This window comes from Triticum dicoccoides, chromosome 7A (genome assembly GCF_002162155.2).
Source record: "Triticum dicoccoides isolate Atlit2015 ecotype Zavitan chromosome 7A, WEW_v2.0, whole genome shotgun sequence".
Lineage (NCBI taxonomy): Eukaryota > Viridiplantae > Streptophyta > Magnoliopsida > Poales > Poaceae > Triticum > Triticum dicoccoides.
This window is the reverse complement of record NC_041392.1, coordinates 92,830,297-92,847,108: the sequence shown is the minus strand read 5'-3', so window position 1 is coordinate 92,847,108 and position 16,812 is coordinate 92,830,297. Positions and strand designations below refer to the sequence as shown.

The following is a 16,812-nucleotide window of genomic DNA, read 5'->3' as shown; positions in this document are numbered from 1 at the left end:
CATCCGGGACTCCGAACTACCTTCGGTACATCAAAACATATAAACTCATAATATAACCGTCATCGTACTTTAAGCGTGCGGACCCTACAGGTTTGAGAACTATGTAGACATGACCGAGACACGTCTCCGGTCAATAACCAATAGCGGAACCTGGATGCTCATATTGGCTCCTACATATTCTACGAAGATCTTTATCGGCCAACCCGCATAACAACATACGTTATTCCCTTTGTCATCGGTATGTTACTTGCCCGAGATTCGATCGTCGGTATCTAAATACCTAGTTCAATCTCGTTACTGGCAAGTATCTTTACTCGTTCCGTAATACATCATCCCGCAACTAACTCATTAGTTGCAATGCTTGCAATGCTTAAGTGATGTGTATTACCGATTGGGCCCAGAGATACCTCTCCGACAATCGGAGTGACAAATCCTAACCTTGAAATACGCCAACAAGTACCTTTGTTGACACCTGTAGAGCACCTTTATAATCACCCAGTTACGTTGTGATGTTTGGTAGCACACAAAGTGTTCCTCCGGTAAACGGGAGTTGCATAATCTCATAGTCACAGGAACATGTATAAGTCATGAAGAAAGCAATAGCAACAAACTAAACAATCAAGTGCTAAGCTAACGGAATGGGTCAAGTCAATCACATCATTCTCCTAATGATGTGATCCCGTTAATCAAATGACAACTCTTTGTCTATGGCTACGAAACATAACCATCATTGATCAATGAGCTAGTCAAGTAGTGGCATACTAGTGACACTCTGTTTGTCTATGTATTCACACATGTATCATGTTTCCGGTTAATACAATTCTAGCATGAATAATAAATATTTATCATGAAATAAGGAAATAAATAATAACTTTATTATTGCCTCTAGGGCATATTTCCTTCATATATACATGATCATACCTAGATATTCTCATAACTATGCTCAATTCTATCAATTGCTCGACAGTAATTTGTTCACCCACTGTAATACTTATGCTATCTTGAGAGAAGCCACTAGTGAAACCTATGGCCCCCGGGTCTATTTTCCATCATACAAGTTACCAATCTATTTTATTTTGCAATCTTTACTTTCAATTTATATCATAAAAATACCAAAAATATGTATCTTATTATTATTATCTCAATCAGATCTCACTCTTGCAAGTGGCCGTGAAGGGATTGACAACGACTCTATCGCGTTGGTTGCGAGGTTCTTACGTGTTTGTGTAGGTACGAGGTGACTCGTGCGTGGTCTCCTACTGGACTGATACCTTGGTTCTCAAAAACTGAGGGACATACTTATGTTGCTTTGCTGCATCACCCTTTCCTCTCTAAGGGAAAACCAACACATGCTCAAGAGGTAGCATTGATTCATCCTCATCCTCTGAATCAACATTAATGCAATCTTCCTCTCCGGGTAGCTTCCTTCCTTCTTCCATCCGGGCACATTTATCCACTAGTGTATATAGTTCTTTTACAGTCTTGGGCAACCGCATGTTCATTTTGGAACGAATGCGGCGGTTGCGCACATTAGACTGGAAATCTGCTATAACAGCTGTCAGATGGATATTTGGAATATTACTATAAACTCTACTGAATCTCTGTAAATACTTACGGAGGATTACTCCTTCCTTCTGCTGGAGAAGCTGCAGGTCGCTGGGTCTGCCGGGCTCTTGGTGGCCACTGGTGAAGGCACCGATGAACTAGTGGCACATGTCTGCCCATGACGAAATGGAGTTCTCCGGTAGGTGCATCAGCCAAGACCTCACATTGGACTTGAGGGCCAAAGGGAAGTAATAGGCAAACACCTTCTCATCTCTTCCCCTGGCAGCCTGAACATCGATGGTGTAGATGCTCAGGAACTCTGTCGGCTTCAGCCTCCCGTCGTATTTCTTAGGTATCTCTGGCTTCAACATGTGAACGGACGGCCAACGGACTTGCCGCTGCTCTTGTGTAAAGGTAGGGCAGCCAACCTCGAAGGGTAGGCACCCGCCAACACCGAGTGCAGGCTCGTCGACATTGAGACCGTTGCACCCGTCGGCCTGGCGGGGATCATTGCGGCGCCGCTCGATGATGGTGCGCACGTCCTCCCGTTGCCTGTCTTCCGAGGTTTGACGTTGGCCTGGACGTGCTCGAGGGTTAGAAGAGGCCATAGAGACGTCGTCGAGGTCTTGATTCTACCGCGTCCTCGCCGACTGCCGTGGCAGGGACTGAACCGTAGGGATGGCCCCCTTCATATGGCTACCGGCGCGGGCGGTGGCTATTGCTTGGGGAGGTTACAGTGGGCTAGCTCATCTTGAGCCCCCAGCTTCGGCAAAACCAATCAGGCTTTGGATGGTGGCGCGCCACTCATCCATCTTCTCGGCTGCTGGCGGGAACCTCAATAATAACTGCGCTCGCGCCATGGCCTTCGTGGCCGTGCTTGGCATGGATGTCGATGACGTCGACCGAACCGTCACCTGGCTCTGGGTGGTGCCAGCAAATGCTTTGGGATCTTATACCATCAAATTCTTTAGACATATCATCGAGCTCTTTATTCATATAACTCATAAAACCTTTTTGTTCCTTAAACTCATAAACCATAAACCGAATCTAGGAAGAGCCATCGCGACAAACAAGCAATCCAACACACGAGCATCGACATCATCAACACCAAATGCAGGCGCCCAAGCACCCAAGAGGAACAAGCTCTAGGTTACCAAGCACCCAAGAGTAAAAATCAGCTTCTTAACTTTCACTCCTATGAATCAAAAATATGCACCAAATGCAATGGCAAGAACATAGAGTGCTCAAGTCCTTCTCTCCCAAATCTCACCAAACAACTAATGCTATGGAGGAATATCAAAGGAAGAACAAAGGAGGAGAACACAAAGAACTCCAAGATCTAGATCCACAAGGTTCTCCTCACTTAGAGGAGATATGGATTGGTGAAAATGTAGATCCAGGTCATCTCTCTCTTTTCCATAAAAAGATGCAAGATTCAAGGGAGGAATAGAGAGAAGGCAAAGCTTTTGGAGTTCAACAATGGAGAAGAAAGTGTGCTCCAAAAATGTGAGGACCGTTGGGGAAGAAGATCCCCTTAAATAGGCCCCCACAAATCTAACTGTTATAGTGTAGAATACACTGGAGCGGTACAGGCATGAAACATGGAGCTGCGGCCCAGCTACAAGGGTTGCCAGGGCGAACAAAGTGGTAGAACTGTCCGGTTGCCCGGTTTTATCGGTTATTATGAAAATAACTAGAACAACCGCTAGGCCACCGCCTGAGCACCGTTGGCAAACCCAAGGGAATCACTTCTCGGACGGTAGTTGGACCGGTAGTTGGTTCGGTAGTACCGCTCAAGAAAGTAGTGGTACAACCGCCAAGGAACACAGTACAACCGCCAAGCTGTGCATAGTTGTGTCCACTCCAAGGAGCGGTACAACCACTAGCACGAGCAGTATAACTAGACCAGGTAAAGACTACAGAAAACATGTAAAATTAGAACTTCCATAACTTTTGCAAATGAACTCTAATTTCGAAAAACTCAAGCTTGATAGAGCGCTAACGACTAGAGAAATACAAATGATATAAAAAATATAATTAAAGATGCATAGGAAAACCCATTTTCGATGAACTTGATCTTGTCATGAAGATAACCACAGGTTCTAAGACTCACAAATAGAAAGCCAAACAAGAACCAAGAAATATGATGCCAAGGATGCAAAGTTTGAGTTCTCTACGAACAATATGATTAATTTACTCACTCAAGATCCCACCTTTATATTACGGATATTGATCCTATAACCTGGCCTTTGAACTAACACCATTAGAACAGTAAGATAGAAAACCTATCAAGGTAATAGCTTGGCTAGATGATGACAATCTTGACCTCCTCAAGTTGGATCACCTTTATTGATTGTGTTTCCTGGATGAAGACTAGTAAATTCCTCCCCCATACACCACTATGGGAGATAATCTCATAGGCATATATTCACTTGTCCATTATCACCAGAATGGATGGCAAGATTCAAGCATGTGATCTCATCGTGATGCTCCTATTGAACTTGCACAACTCAACCTTGAACCTTTTATTCTCACTATCCATGGATGATGTCTTGAATGTAAACATGAGTGTTCAGATAATCTTCTTCTTCAAGACATGCTTTCAATAGGCTCAACTCTCACATGACCATTCTTTGGATAACTCCTTGAATAACACCTTGGTCATCAATAACCTGCCTTCAAGCCAACATATGATCTTCAAGAATTTCCTATGGACAAACCCTTCAAGTATCTCTAAGCAACCATTAGTCCGTAGGGATTGTCATAAATTACCAAAACTAAAGATGGGGCGACCATGCTCTTTCAGTAAATTTAGTCTGATGCTGGCCATTGATGGGTGGAATCTCATCTCGCCGACCTCGCTCTACACCATGGTATTTAAGCTTCTCTTTTAAATGATGAAGAAACTCGTCGATGGGTCAAAACCCATACAAGTTCACGTGCAGATAAAAAATTGTGCACCCTCAAATATTCATGAGCTACCACCTCCTCTTCCGCTATCGAGCATGCTTCCCAATAAGCATTATCCTCACATCCCGTATCTCTCTCATCAGCATCCTTCCACACCTTGTGGCCATGTAGTGTTGCTTGCTCTTGCGCACTTCCTCCATCATATTATTTTGGTCGTGCTTCAGCATAGGAAGCGACCGGTGAGGATATGACATCGGTGCAGATGGACCGGAGGCATGATGCTATGGTGACACTTCAAATTTGTGTAGATCAAAGGACCCCGGACCACACATACTACTACTATGCATGATTGACATATTTTTGTACCTAGGATTAGGTATATGTAGATATTTACCAATATACAATTATATTGTCCATTTTTGTATCACCAACAAAAATCTAGTGACAAATTTACAAAAATCTAGGTATATGGATAAATAGTGTTACCGTATGTTTATTCTTCTTATTTTATATGGACAAATTGTTACATGCAGGAAAATGGTTATTTGTAATGGTTATAACTTATATTACAACAATTTTTATTTTTGAACTATCTTTATCCTTGTGTAGCTTTTGGGGACAACAAGACGTATCACCATTGCAAAATGAACAAAAAAATTGATTTATGCATTATGATGGCAAAGATGCTAGTGAAGCAACTATAATTTTTTATTTGCGACAAGCGCAACCTAGATCTAGAAATGCATAAGAAGCCCAAGGATAGTGGAGGAAAATCTATTTGCAAGCCAACCCAAGGTACAACATAACTTGTTTTCTCCGACCCGGTGAAGTGCAATCCTCACCTCTTTAGGTGAGAGTATGCCTAGAAATTTTGGAGTGGGAAGATCCATGGGCCCATTTTCTTAATTTAGGGGTTTGTCTTAAGGTCATAGCTATTTTATTTCTCTAATACTAATAATATAATAGACTCTCAATGAGTTCAGTAACAACAATTTACAACTGAGAAAACATCATTCTTCCTTAACGGATCTAGATTTTGGTATAATAACTCTCCAACTACTCGCCTCGACAAAATCAAGCCAATAACTTCCAGTCGCTAGAAGCATGTTAGGGCATTTCTGTGTGCGTGCGCGATCTCGTCCATGGGACGGACCGATGGGAGTGTGACGTTAAAACACAAACATATTTTCGAAGTAGAAACCCTAATTCTAGGTACTTTACCTAATTTACCAAAAATAAGTAAGAATCTTCGACAAAAACAAAAAAGTTGTGCTAAAAAACAGGAAAAGCTATCTTTAGTTGTATGTTTCTTGATTTTATCAACAAGATGTGTCATGTTTTTTTACTAATTGTCGGGGATATACCCCGCGGTATGACCCGGCCGGGCTTGGCGGTTTACTTGAGACCTAGTTGTCACTTGGCGATTCACTGGCAACCCGCCCTGACGAGACGGTTTACAAGCAACATGTCTGAATGTTATGACTCACTGGTAACCCGGATGACAAGGCCCAAGGCCCAGAAGGCCGGTTTATGTTAATGGTCGGCCGGTTTAAGAGGAAAGGCGTGAGGAATATTTACCTACAAGGAGTTAATACTCGGATTTGTATCGGGTTTCTATTAGAAGGTAGACTAGTCCTAATCCTAACAGGACTCCACATGTAACCCACCCCTCTAACTTATATAAGGAGGGGCAGGCTTCCCCAAAGAGGGATCAGGAGGAAGAAAGAATCTTAAGGGCTAGACACAAAGAGCCGGTTTATCGGCGACTCTCTCGTGATGATAATGAGACCTAGCCACAAACAGCATGTAGGGTTATTACCGAATAATATTTCCCGGGACCCGAAGCTGCCTAAATCCTTGTCTTGTGTTGCGTCTCTCAATTCCGCTCAACCCCTCTCAAGCTATCACATAGATGCGTTGGCCTCACGACTAAGTCCTCACATTAGGACATCTGCCGTGACAATTCCATGACACTAACGCACGGACATATTTTGACAATAGCATTACCATATTTTCATGATTCGTTTGAGAGCATACATACTATTAAATCTTAGTTGTTTATAACTCTACTAAAGAAAATATTCGGTTATGTCAACAAGGGTTCCCCCACCTCAATGGCACCGAAAGGCCCCTAGAGGAGAGTGAACCTGGTGGTGGCACTTATGCAAGAATCTTAGGCACCTTTCTTTGGAGAGAGGTGTCAGACCATAGAGTGAGGTGGAAATGCATTTGGTTCCCCTAGTTTATAAAAAATAGTTATATATGACAAAAAAGGTTTCATGATCAGAGGGGTTCATTTATCCAACAAAACTAAATTATCCATCCTTGTGAAAAATATTCTTGATGAGTTAAAATATTTCAAATTTCCATGTTGAATACTAATTAAATAACTTCACACACACCATCTTAAAAATATTGATGTGGTTGTTCAACAACAAACTAGAAGCAATAATAAAAGGTTTGTGGACTACCTTAGGAATGCGTAACAAAAATAATGAACAAATCAGCAAGTGGAAAAGATACAATAAAGAACAAAACATAAAGGGAGTGCCCTATGTAGGGTACATAATAAATGATTAAAAAAACTAAGAAGAAAGGGAATCAACAATAAAAAGGAAGTGAAGATGGTAAACTAAAACAAAAAATTGTACAATATATTTAAACAAAATTGGAAAATGAAAAACCGAATATATGCCTTGTTGACGTGAAGCCAGTAGTCGTTTTGCTTGTGTATGTTTTTGAAAAGGAAGACCAAAAGTGAACCAACACCCTCGATTGTTGCAAAAACACCATCCGGTTACAAAAGCAGCCCAGACTAGTTCTGTAAATTGCTGCATTTGACTAGAAAGCCATTTATTTCTCCTTTTTGGCTCAATATAAGGAAATAAAAAGTTTTATTATGTTAGAAATGTATGTTTAAGATAGAATCCATTGAGCAAAATAATTGAAACTGGATAAAAGGACAATTTATATCTACCATAACAGTGGAGGTGGGAGGGAGAGTCGTCAACTACAATGCTTCCACATCGATCCACTGTGGCACTGGTACTCTCGTCGATAAGTCATGGTATGGAGCTTATATCATCAACGTGGTAGGTTGGGTCCCCTCGCCTGGCCTTCGCCTTGTTCTCCGTGTTGAAGGTTTGTGCTTCAAATTGTTGTCACTAGTATCTCAAGCAACGTCAAGCGACTTCCCGACTGTAGTTATCAGGACTACCTGCTCCAGTGATGTAGATTTGGTGTTGGCATGCTTCATAATGCTACGGTTAGAATTTAACCTCCTATAATTTTACCAGTTAGCAATCTGGCATAACAATTGGCTGAAAGTTAATACTCGTACGTTCTAATCTTTTTCCTTCACTAGAAAAAATATACAGTTGTGAAGCCCGTTATCATTGATGCCTTTTCTATAATCTACTTTATTAACTTATACACAGTATTAAAACTGAGTTTAAAACTACGAAGCAAAAGCCATTTATGAACATGGCTGAAACATGGCATATGAGTGCATGAGTATGCACGTGGTCCCATATGATAGCTAGACGATGCATCATGCACTTAAAAAACCTATTTCCATTTTAAAACAGCTCTGTTTGTGTATATCACGTAGAAATCTCGAAATTATTTTGAGAGAGAGAGAGAGAGATGGAAGATAAGTGTGTAAAATTTATTGATTTCATGGGTTATTAATTTGTATCTATATATATACATATAAAAAAGACATGTAGATATGTACACAATTGATTGGCCCATGTATTGAATCTTTTTACCATGAAGTGTCATTAAATGACCTAAGCCAAGAAATCTGCCTATAGATGGAATTTCGTAAGTTGGATGTGGGAAGAATGGTCACCAAAATTAAGAGAAAAGATATGACTACCTTCGCTGGTAATGTGTGAATCATATATGTAGCCTAGTTATTGTGGGGAGATATTAAACAATTATTTGCAAATGTGTATGCAATAAAACTCCCTTGATGTACGTGTCACTAGCAGCCAAAAGCGAATTAGATCCTGTGTGCTTTGCATATTTGAGAGCGGCAGAAACCATGGTTTGGGTCTTGCACTCGAAGATGAGAACACATGTCATGCATGCGCACAAGATGCTTGTCCTATCTATCTACACCGAAATTGTTCAATACTCAATAGGCCTGCGTGTGTTGTTTCTAGCAATCTTGAGTATATTTGGAGGCCCGTGGCAATTATTTGCATTGGCAAAATAAGAAAAGATTTTTTTCAAAGAAAGACACAATGTCAAGGTCAACTTAAAATAGTTTGGGATGTTCCTCATAGGGTCATAAGAATTAAATATCTTAACTATAGTTCAATCTACTTTAGTATGAACCGACAAACTATAAATGAGACAAATTAATTAGCAAAAGTAGGACTGCACACAAGAGGGCTATAAATACACTATCTTACTCCCCAGTCTCCATCCCCAAGCTATAACCCATCTTCATAGTTCATACTCCTCATAATTCTATAGCGGTCAACTACCCACTTTCTCATGGATCCAATAGTCAACCAGGGGTGGACCTCATCCGAGGTAGAGGAGGCATGCTCACTCATTGCTAGGCTCAATACCAACAAAATCTTGTATGACAGTAACGATGACAAGAACAAGAAGCACAACTACATCGTGAATTCTCTCCATGCATTGTTCCCTTCAAAGACCATGAAACATGTAACAGATCTTTATATTGATCTCGCCGTGGAAATGCATATGACCCAATGGAGGGAGGGGACCCATGTTACTAGTGGTAGCCCGCAAAACATTTTCACCTTTTTTGACCCTGTCAACGGTAACTATGAGCTACCAATGGAGGAGAATGGTGCTAGCAGCACACACGGTATCTACACCATGGGCGACCATGCAAATGAAAACTTCGGTGTACGAGAGGAAGCAACAATCATCGACAATAATGGATTGTCCTTTGGTTGTCCTATGGAGAATAGGGGGATCACGGTGATGGGTGAGGCACCGCTGATGGCAGACAATAACAAGATGGAGGTGTTGGAGAACAATATTTCCATAGACCAACCAGTTGTTGCCGCACATCAATGGGGTTTTTGGACTGACGAGGAACACAGGTTCGTCCATGGTTGTATGCTCTCCTTTGTCATGTAGTTTTAATTGTTGTTTGTTTTCAGTGAACATATACCAATTAAGAATGTTGTGCATATTTATTATGTGAGATCAGTAGCTTATGTTGATGATGATATTGTACTTTACTAAATGTACACTGGACACTGTCAATTTCCATATACAGCATGGGCGGCCTTGTTAATGAAAACTTTGAGGCACAAGAGGATGAGGACACAACCATGGATGATAATGGATTTTCATTTCATTGCAGACTGGAGGATACAAGAATCCGGAAGACGGAGGAGGCTCCGATGATGGTAGACAAGAACAAGATGGTGGTCTTGGAGAACAATACTTCCGTTGATCGACCAGCTGTTGCCGCACATCAACGAAAGTTTTGGACCAAAGTGGAACATAAGTTAGTTGATACCTATATTCTTCCTTGTCATGTAGTTTTAGTTGTTCTTTATTTAAAATCAACATATGATAATTAAGCTCTGCAAATTAATTCTATGAGGCAAGTATGTTAAATTGATGTTGCACTTTACTAAATGTATATCTGGACGTTTACAGTTTATATTTTTGATAAGTACTAATCCCTGCAAATTAGATATTGATGAACTTTCTTTCTTACTTCACTTTTTGTCTTAAATTTTTTATGTGATTGGACCTTGATTAAAAATTAGAAAGGCAGTAAAATAGGCCATTAAATTCCGATATGGTACGTCTTGTCGCAATCAAACAGATCAATAACCTGTACTGATTGTCGTTTCACTACAGAAAAATAGAGGTATGATAATTTTGAATTTGTAATATGTTTTGGTTGTCTACAAAATGTTCGTTCACTTATGGATTTCTGATATACATATATTCTATCCAGTACCCGTAAATAAACAAAAGTAAGCATGCGTTGTTGTAGTGGTTCGAACCTGTCAAATAGGTAGTTTGCTTCAATCTATATTAGTTGCTTCGGTAAAACAACTGCACAATTCATCTTTCAGTAAACAATTTAACCTAACAATTCTTTTGAACATTATGTTCACAGGTCATTTCTTTATGGGCTGGAAGTCTATGGCCGTGGCGACTGGAAAAACATATCCAAGCACTTCGTCACCACTAAGACCCCTGTCCAAGTTTCAAGCCATGCACAAAAGTTTTTCAAGAGAATACAGAAAAAGGCATCGCCAGGGACAAAGCGTTACAGCATCAATGATGTCAGGCTCCATGACAATGAGCTATTGGCAGCAAATAATAGTTCTGTCACCCGGCAAGCCCTTTCTTTCACCGGCCTCAACAATGACCCAAGCTTTAAGTTGCAGGCTCCGACGAGCTCGTCAACAGTCATGAACAACCAAGCTCAGTGCTCCCCTTCCATATATAATCAACAAGTGGGTCATCAGCCAATGTGGAGTGAGCAGCAGATGATGGGTTCTGTTGCAGCTGTTATGGACGGGGTAGGAAACTATGTGCCAGATGGCCAACAAGGGTCAGCTAATTTTTATCTTGGCAATGTATGAACAAGATGTAGTAGATCGTAGGCTTGGGCCATGTTTGGAATACTAGCCAGGCATGTGTCCATGAATAAACGGACTGTCCTCCTAAAGATGGCAACAAGACATTATGGCCGGCATGTGTGTTTAATAAGTGAATAAATAGTTCTGTTTCCATATATAAAAAGTATTTCACCTTCGATAGTCTCATCATCTTAATAGTGTTTCTCATGCTAAAAAAAATGTTTGCCATCTCCCTTATTTTGTAAGACTGTATATTGTTGTTGTATTGCCATATGAAAGCGTACATGATGTCTCAATATGTGGCCCTGACTGTTGTATCATAATTTGCCTACATTACGAGATTGTAATCACCCCATGAAAAAGCATAGGAATCTTAGCAAAAAATTAAAAATTGGTTGACAAAATCAAATAAGATTCAGTTGCTGAATTACTTGAAAATCAGACCTTCTACACGATAGTCAGATCCTACTATACTAACATTAGTTTATCTAAAGCATGCATAATGGCTCTTCCCGTTTTTCGTCCAAGAGACCCTAGTAATTAATATTGTCTGGTGTTGCTACATTGCGGCAACGTAATGCCAATATAAAAATATGATGATAGAGTTGATATAAATTAAAATTAAGGATTTCATATTTCACCGTCACTATAGTTCGCAGTTTGTCACTAGGGAGTCAAACAGAGAAACCAATCAGTTATAAAAACCTTACCCTCACCATCATTTTAAATCCCAACACTCTCCATAATATTAAATTTGTGTCTCTGAGAATGGAGGATGAGGAGACCTAGGTTACTTATTCTTTTAGAGACCTAGGTTGGGACGTAGGCTTGGAAGATTATATATGAAATGGCAGAGACGGCCAAAAGAAGAAATTAGTAGATGAACATTTATCGAACTGGGTCATTTCATAAAGAAACATTGGATAGTGTTTTTCTTTCCTTAATTTGGCTACAGGAATTGATCCAGTCCCCCTGAAGTTCATTTGCACCATTGTAGATTGGACCATTGGCTCATATCTATCGTATTTTCTCCCATTAACATGAGGATTTATGGGGAGTCTGTAATCAGTATACAAATAGGTGGAGACATGGAAGGACATATTGGAAGTACGTACAGTTGAGAAGAAAGAGTAGGAGGCTGAGATGGCAAAGTGGGAGATGCCGCTAGTCCAAGATAATGAGGTGGAGGTGCTATTGAAGCGATTCGGTCATCCATCAGCAATTCCACAAAATCGGGTGCTTCAGGCCATGGAAGAAAGACGCACTCAATGATTTGTTATGTCCTTGTCGTTTTCCTCAATTAGGTATTTTTTTTGGACTTCGCACTGTTTTTATGCGTGCAAGTTGCTTCTGTCATGTATAGTGGTTTAGAAAGTGTTCCGATATGAATTAATAGATACAGATTTACAGGTATAGTTTTTATTTCTTTCTTACTGAACTATCGACTTGTTGTTGTCTACTGTTATCTACTAATTTCAGTTACTTCTTTTAAAAAGTGCCTCCTAGAGAGGTTGGGCGATGGGAGCTACTCGATCTTGATTAATGCATTGCTTTGGTCTCATCATTGTGATGTTGGTCGTTACTGGGTGGAATCTCAACACACCGGCCATGGTCTATGCCGGCGGGAAGTTGAAATTCCCCATACCGCATCATGCCATGCCCTCTTCAGAGTCGCTCAAACCCTTAATCTTACCTCTAAAAGGGGAAAACTTGTATGCTAAAGAGAACATCTATAACGGCGCCTCCTTCCTTAATGTCAAGGCCTCAAGTGAAAGGGAGTTCACTAGTCACACGGGAAAGAGGCCGACACGTCCACCATTCAGAGATCAAGATTGGGAGGCTAAAGGCGTTCGCAACCAGGAGACCAGGAAAGGAAGGCGTCCAATAGACACGTGACCGGGTATAAATACCCATGTGCTGGAACCAGAAGGGGCACCTTATACTTCGACGGCCAAGACAACAGAAGTAAAGCCCTAGTTTAGACCTATATTAGATACAATCTTAGACATAATAGAGCCTTTGTTGAAATTATAAAGCCCCTGATCCAGGCATATAAGGGCACAGTTCCTTGAACTAAGACTGATTCAGAGGAACGCAGGTGAATAGCTTTCACATGTCAAAATGAGCTTGGGAAAGCTCATTTTAGATATAATAGTGACGGATCTCGTGGACAAAAAATGCATCTGTACTTTGTGATGCTGTACGCAGAACATGCATGTGAACAACCCAACTTGAATATTGACGTGCATACTCAATCAAGTGAATCTCAATCAACCATAGCACAAACGTCCTCAGACAACTTTGTGGAGATCACTGAATTCAGTAGCAGTGGTCGGCCATGTATTAGCTACTCTATATAACTTTATTTGTATGTACTCAATTCCAAATAAGAAAATTCTAGTTCTGACATAATTTATCTTATGAGCTAAAAGAAAATAAATTTGGAAAAATTAATGTTAAAGGAAAGGAAAGCCCACGGGTACTTTGAGGCTGATGACACGGATGCTGTCCATGAGCTCCTGCATTTCTTGTCCGAGTCACTCAATGGGGAGAGCCCAGCTGCACCTACACCGTTAAATATGAACCATTGTTACTTCAGTGTATGTGCAAGCGCGCAGTGTGAACTTAAACATCAGAAATAGACTTCTGAAATCACAAGTTTGTAACTGAATATTGCATAAGGAAACTATCCTGCCATGTATATTCAACACCTGATTGATCTCAACAACGCCCAATTGGATCTCTAATTTTGCCAGCTAAGGATAATTAGCTAAGAAGTTGGAATTAAGTCTTATCCGATTCAACCGAACCGCTATGGCTTCAGAATGTACCATGAAATCGGTATGAGCGATAATACTAAGATTTGGCTCCTAGTAGGTTCGAACCTCATCTTACTATTGTTGAACTGAACTCCAAGATCTCAAACAATTCCACAGGAAAATACAAGAAGGGGGACAGGTAAAGGCATACCTACCATTGGAGGACGAGACCGAGATGGTGAGGCCGCACCACCCGCTCGCGCTCCTACCTAGAGAACAGGGGCGCTGAGGACGGCGGCGCGACAGTGGAGGAAGCCGGCCGTCGGCATGATCTTTCCCAAATCCAAGCTCGTGGTCGCGCTGCTGCTGCTTCTGTTTTCTTGCGGCCTCTCTGCTTAACGCGTCTGAACGTCGCATCGATCTGCACCATAGGAATTCAATGGGCCTTGCAGTTCCAAAACGCCGCACTGTTCATCACTTTTTTCCTTAAATATTGTTTTTATTAAATCACGAAACTATAAGCATGATCCCAGAAATTCCGGGAGCAACTAGTTAACAAGCACTCCTTCGGGAGCCTCGCAATGATGAGCGCCACTTGGCGCGCTCTTAGCCGCCCGCCCCGTGTCGCGCTCTGGGCGCACCCTTCAGATTTTATTTTTTTATTTTTCCGCACACGTTTTCGGCTTTACTAGATCTTTTCATGAAAGATCCGTTTCTGGTCTTCCTAGTGAAGATGCCGCTACCCATCTAAACAACTTTGTTGATTTGTGTGATATGCAAAAGAAGAAAGATGTGGATAATGATATTGTTAAACTTAAGCTATTTCCGTTTTCAGATAGAGATTGTGCTACAGCTTGGTTTTCGTCTTTGCCTAAAAATAGTATTGATTCATGAAATAAGTGCAAAGATGCTTTTACCTCTAAGTATTTTCCTCCCGCTAAGATCATCTCTCTTAGAAATGATATTATGAATTTTAAGCAACTTGATCATGAGTATGTTGCACAATATTGAGAGAGGATGAAATTAATGATACGTAATTGCCCTACACATGGTTTGAATTTATGGATGATGATACAAAAAAATATGCTGGATTGAATTTTGCTTCTAGAAATCTTTTAGATTCGGCCGCGGGAGGCACTTTTATGGAAATCACTTTACGAGAAGCTACCAAACTCCTAGATAATATTATGATTAATTATTCTCAATGGCACACTGAAAGATCTACTAGTAAAAGGTGCATGCAATTGAAGAGATTAATGTTTTGAGTGGAAAGATAGATGAACTTACGAAATTGTTTGCTAATAAGAGTATTCCTACTGATCCCAATGATATGTCATTGTCTACTTTAATTGAGAATAATAATGAATCTATGGATGTGAATTTTGTTGGTAGGAACAATTTTGGTAACAACGCGTATAGAGGTAATTTTTATTCTAGGTCGTTTCCTAGTAATTACTCTAATAATTATGGTAATTCCTACAACAATTCTTACGCAAATTATAATAAGATGCCCTTTGATTTTGAATCTAATATTAAAGAATTTATTAGTTTGCAAAAGAGTTTTAATGCTTTGATTGAAGAAAAAGTGCTTAAGATTGATGAGTTGGCTAGGAACGTGGATAGAATTTCTCTTGATGTTGATTCTTTGATACTTAGATCTATTCCACCTAAGCATGATATCAATGAGTCTCTCAAAGCCATGAGAATTTCCATTGATGAGTGCAAATAAAGAACCTCTAGGATGCGTGCAAAAAAGGCTTGCTTTGTGAAAGCATGTTCTTCTAGTTTTCATGATAATAAGGATGAAAATCTAAAAGTGATTGATGTGTCCCCTATTAAATACTTGTTTTGCAATATGAATATTGATAATGATGGGACTGAAGATGAGTCAATTTTAGTTAAAAGGCGTCCCAAAAATTCGGAGATTTTAGATCTTGATGCAAAAATTGGTAAAAGTGGGATTGAAGAGGTTAAAAACTTTAGATAGCAACGAAACCAACTATCTTGGATTTCAAGGAATTTAGTTATGATAATTGCTCTTTGATAGATTGCATTTCCTTGTTGCAATCCATGCTAAATTCTCCTCATGCTTATAGTCAAAATAAAGCTTCTACTAAACATATCGTTGATGCTTTAATGCAATCTTACGAAGAAAAACTTGAGTTGGAAGTTTCTATGCCTAGAAAACTTTATGATGAGTGAGAACCTACAATTAAAACTTGTGTGATTTGCCAGATTTCCGTGAATTTGATGATTGTTCTTTAAACTTGCACCTTGCGGATTCCACCATTAAGAAACCTATGGAAAGAATTAATGATGTTCTTATTGTTGAAAATAGGAATTATTTGCCTGTAGATTTCATTGTTCTTGATATAGACTGCAATCCTTCATGTCCTATTATTCTTGGTAGACCTTTCCATAGAACGATTGGTGCAATCATCGATATGAAGGAAGGGAATATTAGATTCCAATTTCTGTTAAGGAAAGGCATGTAAGACTTCCTTAGAAAGAAAATTAAATTACCATATGAATCTATTATGAGAGCCATCTATGGATTGCCTACCAAAGATGGCAAATACCTAGATCTATCCTCGCTTTTATGCCTAGTTAGGGGCGTTCAACGATAGCGCTTGTTAGGAGGCAACCCTACTTTATTTTTGTTTCTTGCTTTTTGTTCCTGTTTAGTAATAAATAATTTATCTAGCCTTTGTTTTGGTTGTGTTTTTTGTCTTTAATTAGTGTTTGTGCCTAGTAGAACCGTTGGGAAGACTTGGGGGAAGTCTTTTTGATCTTGCTGTAAAAAACAGAAACTTTAGCGCTCACGAGATTAGCTACAACTTCTTATTGGAGAGTGCTATTTAGTTAGTTCTTTTTGTAGATGATTAATAGATAAATTCCTCACATCCAGAAATTTATTTTAGAATTTTTGATGTTCCAGAAGTATGTGTTTGATACAAATTACCACAGAATGTTCTCTTTTTGATACATTATTTTTTTCG

The 16,812-nt window shown here is 39.9% G+C and overlaps 1 protein-coding gene across 1 annotated transcript; it reads left to right on the top strand.

Annotated features, from left to right (window-relative positions):
• The first annotated feature begins 8,916 nt into the window (after positions 1-8,916).
• On the top strand, positions 8,917-11,221 carry LOC119334572. The gene is made up of 3 exons (XM_037607112.1): positions 8,917-9,545; positions 9,812-9,958; positions 10,586-11,221. Exons 1-3 carry the CDS (start codon positions 8,962-8,964, stop codon positions 11,055-11,057), a joined length of 1,203 nt encoding a protein of 400 aa, XP_037463009.1. The 5' UTR covers positions 8,917-8,961; the 3' UTR covers positions 11,058-11,221.
• The last annotated feature ends 5,591 nt before the right edge of the window (positions 11,222-16,812 follow it).